The following is a 12,510-nucleotide window of genomic DNA, read 5'->3' as shown; positions in this document are numbered from 1 at the left end:
AGACTTTCTCTCTTTGCTCTGGCTTGGGCAAGAGATGTTCCAGATCCCTGGGCATTAGAAATTGTTGCTCAGGGGTATCTACTAGAATTCAAGGACTCTTCTCCAAGAGGAAGGTTCCACATTTCTCGTTTGTCTTCAGACCAGACAAAGAAACAGGCGTTCTTACGCTGTGTAGAAGATCTTCTAAAGATGGGAGTGATCCACCCAGTTCCAATTGCAGAACAAGGACTGGGCTTTTACTCAAACCTGTTTGTAGTTCCCAAAAAGGAAGGAACTTTCAGGCCAATCCTGGATCTAAAAATTCTAAACAAATTCCTCAGAGTTCCATCATTCAAAATGGAAACCATTCGGACAATCTTACCGATGATCCAGGAAGGTCAATATATGACTACCGTGGATCTAAAGGATGCGTACCTACATATTCATATCCACAAAGATCATCATCAGTTCCTAAGGTTCGCCTTTCTGGACACGCATTACCAGTTTGTGGCCCTTCCTTTCAGGTTGGCCACTGCTCCCAGAATTTTCACAAAGGTGCTAGGGTCCCTTCTAGCGGTACTAAGACCGCGGGGCATTGCAGTAGCACCTTACCTAGATGACATCTTAATACAGGCGTCGTCTTTTCACAGAGCCAAGGCTCATACGGACATTGTTCTGGTCTTTCTAAGGTCTCACGGGTGGAAGGTGAACGTAGAAAAAAGTTCTCTGTCCCCGCTCACAAGGGTTCCCTTCCTGGGAACACTAATAGACTCGGTAGAAATGAAAATATTTCTGACAGAGGTCAGGAAGTCAAAGCTTTTAACTACTTGCCGAGGTCTTCATTCCATTCCTTGGCCTTCTGTAGCTCAGTGCATGGAGGTAATCGGATTAATGGTTGCGGCAATGGACATTGTCCCTTTTGCCCGAATTCATCTCAGACCACTGCAACTGTGCATGCTCAAACAGTGGAATGGGGATTATACAGATTTGTCTCCTCAGATACAAATGGACCTGAAAACCAGAGATTCTCTTCTCTGGTGGTTGTCTCAGGATCACCTGTCTCAGGGAATGTGCTTCCGCAGACCGGAGTGGATCATTGTCATGACCGATGCCAGTCTGTTAGGCTGGGGTGCGGTCTGGGACTCCCTGAAAGCTCAGGGCCTATGGTCTCGGGAAGAATTTCTTCTCCCGATAAACATTTTGGAACTGAGAGCGATATTCAACATGCTCCAGGCATGGTCTCAACTAGAGGAGGCCAAATTCATCAGATTTCAGTCGGACAACATCACGACTGTAGCGTACATCAATCATCAGGGAGGAACAAAGAGTTCTCTAGCGATGAAGGAAGTAACCAAGATCATCAAATGGGCGGAGGATCACTCCTGCCACCTATCTGCAATTCACATCCCAGGAGTAGACAACTGGGAGGCGGATTTTCTGAGTCGTCAGACATTTCACCCGGGGGAGTGGGAACTCCACCCGGAGGTTTTTGCTCAGCTGACCCAGCTATGGGGCATTCCAGAATTGGATCTGATGGCGTCCCGTCAAAACACCAAACTTCCCCTTTACGGATCCAGGTCCAGGGACCCCAAGGCGGCATTGACAGATGCTCTAGTAGCGCCTTGGTCCTTCAGTCTAGCTTATGTCTTTCCACCGTTTCCTCTTCTCCCTCGGCTAGTAGCCAGAATCAAACAGGAGAAGGCTTCGGTAATTCTGATAGCGCCTGCGTGGCCACGCATGACTTGGTATGCAGACCTAGTGGACATGTCATCGGTTCCACCATGGAACCTGCCATTGAGGCAGGATCTTCTAATACAGGGTCCATTCAAGCATCAAAATCTAGTTTCTCTGCAACTGACTGCTTGGAGATTGAACGCTTAATTCTAGCTAAGTGTGGGTTCTCTGAATCAGTTATAGATACTCTGAACCAGGCCAGAAAGCCTGTCACCAGGAAAATGTACCATAAGATATGGTGGAAATATCTTTGTTGGTGTGAATCCAAGGGTTACTCGTGGAGTAAGATTAGGATTCCAAGGATATTGTCTTTTCTCCAAGAAGGATTGGAGAAGGGATAGTCAGCTAGTTCCTTAAAGGGACAGATATCTGCTCTGTCTATCCTGTTACACAAGCGTCTGGCAGCAGTACCAGACGTTCAGGCGTTTGCACAGGCTCTAGTTAGAATCAAGCCTGTCTATAAACCTGTGGCTCCTCCATGGAGTCTAAATTTAGTTCTTTCAGTTCTTCAAGGGGTTCCATTTGAACCTTTTCATTCCATAGATATTAAGTTATTATATTGGAAAGTTTTGTTTTTAGTAGCTATTTCTTCTGCTCGAAGAGTTTCTGAATTGTCTGCTTTGCAGTGTAATTCAACCTATCTGGTGTTCCATGCAGATAAGGTTGTTTTGCGTACCAAACCTGGTTTCCTTCCAAAAATGGTTTCTAATTAGAATATTAACCAGGAAATCATTGTTCCTTCTCTGTGCCCTAATCCAGTTTCTAAGAAGGAACGACTGTTACACAATCTTGATGTGGTTCGTGCTTTAAAATTCTATTTAAAAGCAACTAAAGATTTCAGACAAACATCATCCTTGTTTGTTGTCTATTCTGGCGACTGCTACCTCTCTTTCCTTCTGGCTGAAAAGCATCATCCGATTGGCTTATGAGACTGCTGGACAGCAGCCTCCTGAACGAATTACCGCTCATTCCACCAGAGCTGTGGCTTCCACATGGGCTTTCAAGAATGAGGCTTCTGTTGAACAGATTTGTAAGGCAGCGACTTGGTCTTCACTGCATACTTTTGCCAAATTTTACAAATTCGATACTTTTGCTTCTTCGGAGGCTATTTTTGGGAGAAAGGTTTTGCAAGCAGTGGTGCCTTCCGTTTAGGTTACCTGACTTGTTCCCTCCCTTCATCCGTGTCCTAAAGCTTTGGTATTGGTATCCCACAAGTAAGGATGAATCCGTGGACTGGATACACCATGTAAGAGAAAACAGAATTTATGCTTACCTGATAAATTACTTTCTCTTACGGTGTATCAAGTCCACGGCCCGCCCTGGCAATTAAGTCAGGTTCAAATTTATTTTTGTAAAACTACAGTCACCACTGCACCCTATGGTTTCTCCTTTTTCTCCTAACCGTCGGTCGAATGACGGGGGGGGGGGGAGCCTGAGGGGGAGCTATATGGACAGCTCTGCTGTGTGCTCTCTTTGCCACTTCCTGTAGGGAATGAGAATATCCCACAAGTAAGGATGAATCCGTGGACTGGATACACCGTAAGAGAAAGTAATTTATCAGGTAAGCATAAATTCTGTTTTTTGATGATAGAGAGAAAATAGAGATATAGAGAGATGGATGAATAGATATATATTTTGATAGAGATATAGATAGACAGAGATAGATATAGAGATAGAGATGGATATATTATATAGATATATTAGGGCTGTGCGATTTAATTGCATTTTTTTTATTGTTAAACATTTAATGCATTTTATATTGAGAAATGTATGTTTAACAGATATTTTAAAAAATAATTTTTACCCATATCGCACAGCCCTAATATAAATATATATATATATATATATATATATATATATATATATATATATATATATATATATATATATATATATATATATATATATATATATATATATATATATATATATATATATATATATATATATATAGAGAGAGAGAGAGAGATTGATGTATAGGGAGATAGATGGTTATGGTTAAAGCAGTTAATACACTTTTCCATATCCCTTTAAAAACTAAGGTAATCTAAAGCAATGTTTTCATCCAAAACATCATTATGTAATAAGGTATATTTACAATTATCCTGTTTCTATTTGCTAGAGATAAAGCTCTCTATTTTTAAGGCAAGCAGCTAGCTTTACTTTTAACTGTATATGTCTTTTGTTGTGCTGATAATTACCTAAATGTCTTTAATTGGCTCATTCTTGTCATCCACAAAAAAGGAAAACACTGTGCTGTTTAACCCTGAATGCAATTAAATCTGAGTGCACATTTTCATCAATGAATGGATCAAAGTTTACTCAGCCTCTTCAAGGAAATAATTGTCTACATATTTTTCTGAAAAACCATAATGTGGACAATTACTATAATTTTTATGGGATGTTTTGTGCCTTGTGGCAGAATGGCATTTGTATACAGATAATACCCAAACAAGTAATTTCTCTTGAGTGATGAAGATTATATTTTTAAAATACAGGCAGGAAGGAATTGTTATTACCTCCAAATTATAGTAATACAGTTAAAATGTTGTGTGCTTGAAAAAAAATAATGAAGTTGTTTTTATACATTAATGCCCTAACAATCTTTGTTACTTATATAGGGCTAGATCACAAGTGTATCGCTATTTAACACTCCCACTCGAGCGTTAACTGCGCTTTGGGTTGCGCTCGTATTATAAGTTGAAAGTAAACTGTTTTCGCTATTCCCGCTAACCAGGCGAGTGTTAAAAGCTGAACTTAGGATATTGTGGGTGCGATGGCGTATTTCCCCATAGAAGTCAATGGAGAAAAAAAAGTGGAAAAAAACACCGTAACCGCATGCAAAACTGATCCCATACTCTAAAATGCAACAACATTCCGGTGTTCTTCACATAGAAGAATATGTTCAATTTATTCATAAATACTAATTTCTACATATATCTAACATATTATTTTATGTGCAGAACATTGGAATGTGAAATATTTACAGTAAATACACAGTATAACACTTTATTAAACATGAATATTGCATAAATATGCTTTTACACACACACACACATATATATATAGATATCATAAATATATGCTATATATAGACACATACACATCACATATAATATATTAATAGGGGAGATAAAAGGGGGAGATAAAAGGCGAGTTTAAAATCCTCCACTACGCACAAAATATAGAAAAAATAACTAATTGTGTAGTTCATTAACAAATCTAGACAGGCCCAGAGGCTTGTTTACCACAGAAAACCTCTGAATTACATTGTTTCCATGCAGCAGTATCGCTGTTCACACAGCTTATAAACTTAGCTAGGGTTAGTGCAGTGATTCATAACCATCCCAGGACAGACTGTTTCATGGTTTTTGCCACTCATCAGTTTATAAGCTGTGTGAACAGCGATACTTTGGCGTAAAGGGAACCTGCTGAAAAGCAAACTGAAGTAAAAAGGTGTGTCATTGTGTACTTAATTTGCATATCTTACCCAGAATCCTTTGCTGCATTGGAAACAATGTAATTCAGAGGTTTTCTGTGGGAAAACAAGCCTCTGGGCCTGTCTAGATTTGTTAATGAACTACACAATGAGTTATTTTATATATATATATATATATATATATATATATATACATATATATACATATACACACACACACATCACATATAAATAAATATGTACACACACAATAAACATATATATATATATATATATATATATATATATATACATAGATACATAATCATCTTTAGACATATATTTGTATGTATCTCTGTTAAAGCCCTTTACCTACTTTTTTTTTCTAACACCTGAGACTTCATGTCTTTGAGCACTTATAACTTTTGTGTGCAATATTTTTTTAAAGGATGGTGCTATTATGATTGTAACTGTACTTTGTAATGTATTTTTGATATTTTGGGACACTTTTTTTCTACAAAACAGTTAACCAGAGCTCTGACGACATGGTAATCATTCTAGCATAAATCACGATTGCGCTCAAGCAATCACAATTACTTTTAACTTGTAATACGAACAGGAAACCAGACGTGCAAACAGCTGCAATAAAACCTTATTGCTTGCCCGTAATTGTTAATGCGCCACTTGTAATCTGGCCCAATATGCTTGATCAGTTTACCAATGTGTGAAAAATAAACAATGCAAACACACATATATGTTTCTTATACTTTCTTGTGCATGTGAACTTTTTTATGTATGTTTTTCTTAAGGTTACTTATGAAGCTCACAAGGAGTATTTGGCTAAAATGTATGAAGAATATCAAAGACAAGAAGAGGAAAACATCAAAAAGGGAAAGAAAGGCAATGTTAGCACCATCTCGGGGCTCTCATCTCAGGCCGTAGCTGCTAAAGGTGGACTAGAAATCAGAGAAATAGAAGATCTCTCACAGAGTCAAAGTCCAGAAAGTGAAACGGATTATCCAGTCAATACAGACACCAGAGATTTGTTAATGGCAACTAAAATTTCTGATGATGCTCTTGTAAGTTCTGATAGGCCAACAGCTGGAGTTAGGGTAGAAGTTCATGATCTCTTAGTTGACATTAAGGCCGAAAAGGTAGAAGCTACAGAAGTAAAACTTGATGACTTGGATTTATCTCCAGAGACCTTAGTCGGTGGAGAAAATGGTGCTCTTGTTGAGGTAGAATCATTACTAGATAATGTATATAGTGCAGCTGTTGAAAAGCTTCAAAATAATGTTCATGACAGTGTTGGCATTATAAAGGAAAGTGAAGAAAAAGATGGTCCTCTCATCACATTAGCTGATGATAAAGACCAAACCACTCCCAATAATACCTCATTTCTTTTTGAAAAGATGACACATTCTGAGGATAAACTTTTACCTGAACTAACTAGTGGTAATCATCTTACTATTGCAAATGTCCAGGATTCACATGTACACCTTGGTGTTAATGATGACCTTGGTTTACTGGCTCACATGACTGGTGGTGTAGACTTGACATGTGCATCAGCTGTAATTGGTGAGAAGGATTTCAAAATTCATACAACAGCTGATAGCTTGAGTAGCCTCACTGACCGGGAGCTGGCTTCTTCTTCCAAAGGACTTGAGTATGCTCAAATGGCAGCCACAACTCTTGAAACGGAATCTTCTGGAAGTAAATCCATAGTAAATATGGATGCAAGTAGCACAGTATCCGATACAGAGAGGTCTGATGATGGGCGAGAGCTTGGCAAAGAGATAAAGAAAATTCAGACTACTACTACCACAACACAAGTAAGTTGAATTTTGACATTTCTTTTGTACAGGTGGTAAGAGTCCATGATATAAAATGTAAAGCCCGTTACATTTTACGAAGACATATTTTATATATATATATATATATATATATATATATATATATATATATATATAAACTTCTGATGCTTGTTACATAGTACTATCACCACAATTTGCTAGATTAAACTTTTTATTTTTTGTGTGAGAAATTTTATTTGGCACCTGCATTAAAGGGATATGCAACTTTAATTTTTTTTTTACATAATTCAGAGCATGCAATTTTAAGCAACATTCTAATTTACTCTTATTGGGGGTTTCATATCCCTTTAAGGATGTTTTTAATTATTTGTACACTGATGCTGCACACACGCGAGTATGACATAAATGCATATTTGAACAGAATGCAAATTATAGAGTTAATCTAACTTTCCAACATCCCCATAATCTGATCATTTTTATGAGATTTGCAAATCAATGTGTATTTTATATCTGGAATTTTCAAGAGAGCAAATTAGAAGTATAATAGATTAATTAAAGGCGAAACAACAAAATTTCTTTTTAGATAAGAGTAATGGAAAATAGAACACAAATGTATTATTAATAAGAAGGAACCTACAACTATTCAATGTGTTATTTAATGGAAATATTCAACATTTTCTATCTTTAAAGGTCATTAAATGCTGTAGAATAGCATAACCAAGTAAATAAAAGGGACAATATATTACTCACTTAAATTGAGCAATTTTTTTTTTTGGACAAATTTCAAAATTTACTTTAATTTGCTGGCCTCCTTTATCATGTGATAGTCATCAGCCAATCACACACATATATACACACTGTGAACTTTTTCATATTCTCAGTAGTAGCTGGTGCCTCAAAGTGTGCATAAAAACTGCATGTTCTATCTGAATCATGAATGTTTAATTTGGTTTCTAGCTTCCCTATAATGTTAGAAATGATTTGCATGAGAAAAGGTTAAGTAAATGTATGTTTGTTCAGAATAGGGAGAAAAAATAGACCCTAATATATTTATTTTTGTCCATCTAAAAATGTTTGTCTAAGGAAGTCCCTTTAACCCCTTAAAGGGATAGTCTAGTCAAAATTAAACTTTCATGATTCAGATAGAGCATGCAATTTTAAGCAACTTTCTAAATTACTCCTATCATCAATTTTTATTTGTTTTCTTAGTCTCTTTATTTGAATTTGAATTTTTGGCTCAGCACCTGGTTAGGGCTTGCTGATTGGTGGCTACATTTAGACACCAATCAGAAAGCGCTACCCAGGTGCTGAACCAAAAATGGACCAGCTCCTATGCTTACATTCCTGCTTTTTCAAATATAGATACCAAGAGAACGAAGAAAATTTGATAATAGGAGTTAATTAGAAAGTTGCTTAAAATTGCATGCTCTATCTGAATCAGGAAAGTTTAATTTTGACTAGACTATCCCTTTAACGATTGGCGACGTACACTAGTTGCTATAGCGCTGGTCTTGCCACGAGCAGCAAGACAGCACTATTAGACCCTCCCTCCCTCCTGCAGGCTTGTTAAAATAGCTATCAAAAAGCACCCCCCCATAGAAAGACTGGTGACGTACAGGGTACGTCGTTGGTCTTTAAAGGGGTTAGGCATACTACCACTTTCAAGATCCTTTGTGTACACTCACCTTTGTTTTTTTGTGATTTTTACACAAATTCCCTTTATCAATATGGCATTATTTTACTACCACTGCACTTGCTGTTAGCTTAAAAACCAAAATAAATCACTTTGATATAAACTTTGTACATGCAATATTTAAACGTGTAAAATAACGTGTAAATAATTCACTTTCATAGGCATGACATAAATATGACAGTCCCTTTAACATACCACAAGAGAACAGATAAAATGGGTATGTTTATGGACTGCAAAAGAATGCAACATTTTTATAACAATCAAACTTTCAAAGCACTTAAGCATAAATTACTGGTTGAGTGCAATCAAGAGTGCTATTAGCGTGCTCTTTGCTCTTATTTTACAAGTGGTGAGTTGAGTGTTACACTTGTGCACAAGCCAAAATACAGCTTAAAATGTAGCGCTGTTTGAGACCTGAAGTAAATGATTATAACTTGCTACTGTGCATAACACATGAAATTCTATTGAAAATAAATGGTTTGTTATATTTAGAGAAAGAGGTTTAATAATGAAAGGAAGGTTTTGTGGCAGAATTGGGTATATGTATGTGTGTATGTGTATATAAATATATATATATATATATATATATATATATATATATATTTCTTTCATGTAATTAGCAAGAGTCCATGAGCTAGTGACGTATGGGATATACATTCCTACCAGGAGGGGCAAAGTTTCCCAAACCTCAAAATGCCTATAAATACACCCCTCACCACACCCACAAATCAGTTTTACAAGTGAAGTAAGTTTGTGCTAGATTCTACGTTGATATGCGCTCCGCAGCAGGTTGGAGCCCGGTTTTCCTCTCAGCGTGCAGTGAATGTCAGAGGGATGTGAGGAGAGTATTGCCTATTTGAATTCAATGATCTCCTTCTACGGGGTCTATTTCATAGGTTCTCTGTTATCGGTCGTAGAGATTCATCTCTTACCTCCCTTTTCAGATCGACGATATACTCTTATTTATATACCATTACCTCTGCTGATTTTCGTTTCAGTACTGGTTTGGCTTTCTACAACATGTAGATGAGTGTTCTGGGGTAAGTAAGTCTTATTTCTTCTGTTATGTGTGATCAGTCCACGGGTCATCATTACTTCTGGGATATAACTCCTCCCCAACAGGAAATGCAAGAGGATTCACCCAGCAGAGCCGCATATAGCTCCTCCCCTCTACGTCACTCCCAGTCATTCTCTTGCACCCAACGACTAGATAGGATGTGTGAGAGGACTATGGTGATTATACTTAGTTTTTATAACTTCAATCAAAAGTTTGTTATTTTACAATAGCACCGGAGCGTGTTGTTGCCTCTCTGGCAGAGTTTGAAGAAGAATCTACCAGAGTTTTTACTATGATTTTAACCGGAGTAGTTAAGATCATATTGCTGTTTCTCGGCCATCTGAGGGAGGTAAAAGCTTCAGATCAGGGGACAGCGGGCAGATGAATCTGCATTGAGGTATGTAGCAGTTTTTATTTTCTGAATGGAATTGATGAGAAAATCCTGCCATACCGTTATAATGACATGTATGTATACTCTACACTTCAGTATTCTGGGGATGGTATTTCACCGGAATTACTCTGTTAAAAGTACACTAAACCTTTTAATAGGTATTTATCATGTTAAACGTTTTTGCTGGAATGTAGAATCGTTTGCATTTTCTGAGGTACTGAGTGAATAAATATTTGGGCATTATTTTTCCACTTGGCAGTTGCTTGTTTTAATTGTGACAGTTTCGTTTCTCTCTCACTGCTGTGTGTGAGGGGGAGGGGCCGTTTTTGGCGCTCTTTGCTACGCATCAAAAATTTCCAGTCAGTTACTCTTGTATTTCCTGCATGATCCGTTTCATCTCTAACAGAACTCAGGGGTCTTCAAACTTCTTTGGAGGGAGGTAGATTCTCTCAGCAGAGCTGTGAGACTTATATATATTGACTGTGATTAAAAACGTTGCTCTGTAATTTTTATTTTCAAATTTAATTATTGTTACTTTACTAATGGGAACAAACCTTTGCTAAAAGTTGTGTTGTTTTTAAGGATTGATGCTATAACTGTTTTTCAGTTCATTATTTCAACTGTCATTTAATCGTTTAGTGCTTCTTTGAGGCACAGTACGTTTTTGTTAAATAAGATTGTAACCAAGTTGCAAGTTTATTGCTAGTGTGTTAAACATGTCTGACTCAGAGGAAGATACCTGTGTCATTTGTTCCAATGCCAAGGTGGAGCCCAATAGAAATTTATGTACTAACTGTATTGATGCTACTTTAAATAAAAGCCAATCTGTACAATTTGAACAAATTTCACCAAACAGCGAGGGGAGAGTTATGCCGACTAACTCGCCTCACGTGGCAGTATCTGCATCTCCCGCCCGGGAGGTGCGTGATATTATGGCGCCTAGTACATCTGGGCGGCCATTACAGATAACATTACAAGATATGGCTACTGTTATGACTGAAGTTTTGGCTAAATTACCAGAACTAAGAGGCAAGCGTGATCACTCTGGGGTGAGAACAGAGTGCGCTGATAATACTAGGGCCATGTCTGATACTGCGTCACAGCTTGCAGAGCATGAGGACGGAGAGCTTCATTCTGTGGGTGACGGTTCTGATCCAAACAGATTGGATTCAGATATTTCAAATTTTAAATTTAAATTGGAAAACCTCCGTGTATTACTAGGGGAGGTTTTAGCGGCTCTTAATGATTGTAACACTGTTGCAATACCAGAGAAATTGTGTAGGTTGGATAAATACTTTGCGGTACCGGCGAGTACTGACGTTTTTCCTATACCTAAGAGACTAACTGAAATTGTTACTAAGGAGTGGGATAGACCCGGTGTGCCGTTCTCACCCCCTCCAATATTTAGAAAGATGTTTCCAATAGACGCCACCACACGGGACTTATGGCAAACGGTCCCTAAGGTGGAGGGAGCAGTTTCTACTTTAGCTAAGCGTACCACTATCCCGGTGGAGGATAGCTGTGCTTTTTCAGATCCAATGGATAAAAAATTAGAGGGTTACCTTAAGAAAATGTTTGTTCAACAAGGTTTTATATTGCAACCCCTTGCATGCATCGCGCCGATTACGGCTGCGGCAGCATTTTGGATTGAGTCTCTGGAAGAGAACCTTAGTTCAACTACGCTGGACGACATTACGGACAGGCTTAGAGTCCTTAAACTAGCTAATTCATTCATTTCGGAGGCCGTAGTACATTTAACCAAACTTACGGCTAAGAACTCAGGATTCGCCATTCAGGCACGTAGGGCGCTGTGGCTAAAATCCTGGTCAGCTGATGTAACTTCTAAGTCCAAATTACTTAATATACCTTTCAAGGGGCAAACTTTATTTGGGCCCGGTTTGAAAGAAATTATCGCTGACATTACAGGAGGTAAGGGCCACGCCCTGCCTCAAGACAAAGCCAAAGCTAAGGCTAGACAGTCTAATTTTCGTCCCTTTCGGAATTTCAAAGCAGGAGCAGCATCAACTTCCACTGCACCAAAACAGGAAGGAGCTGTTGCTCGTTACAGACAAGGCTGGAAACCTAACCAGTCCTGGAACAAGGGCAAGCAGGCCAGGAAACCTGCTGCTGCCCCAAAGACAGCATGAACCGAGGGCCCCCGATCCGGGACCGGATCTAGTGGGGGGCAGACTCTCTCTCTTCGCCCAGGCTTGGGCAAGAGATGTTCAGGATCCCTGGGCGCTAGAGATCATATCTCAGGGATACCTTCTAGACTTCAAATTCTCTCCCCCAAGAGGGAGATTTCATCTGTCAAGGTTGTCAACAAACCAGATAAAGAAAGAAGCGTTTCTACGCTGTGTACAAGATCTGTTATTAATGGGAGTGATCCATCCGGTTCCGCGGTCGGAACAAGGACAAGGGTTT

The 12,510-nt window shown here is 38.5% G+C and overlaps 1 protein-coding gene across 1 annotated transcript in view; it reads left to right on the top strand.

Moving 5' to 3' along the window:
- Positions 1 to 12,510, top strand: part of NBEA (neurobeachin) — a 1,472,531-nt gene that overhangs the window by 600,191 nt on the left and 859,830 nt on the right. The window contains exon 22 of the mRNA XM_053708445.1: positions 5,941 to 6,963. Coding sequence (XP_053564420.1) covers positions 5,941 to 6,963 — 1,023 coding nt within the window. The remainder of the gene's footprint in view (positions 1 to 5,940; positions 6,964 to 12,510) is intronic.

This window comes from Bombina bombina, chromosome 3, assembly GCF_027579735.1.
Source record: "Bombina bombina isolate aBomBom1 chromosome 3, aBomBom1.pri, whole genome shotgun sequence".
NCBI lineage: Eukaryota > Metazoa > Chordata > Amphibia > Anura > Bombinatoridae > Bombina > Bombina bombina.
This window is presented reverse-complemented; position numbering and strand designations above follow the sequence as displayed.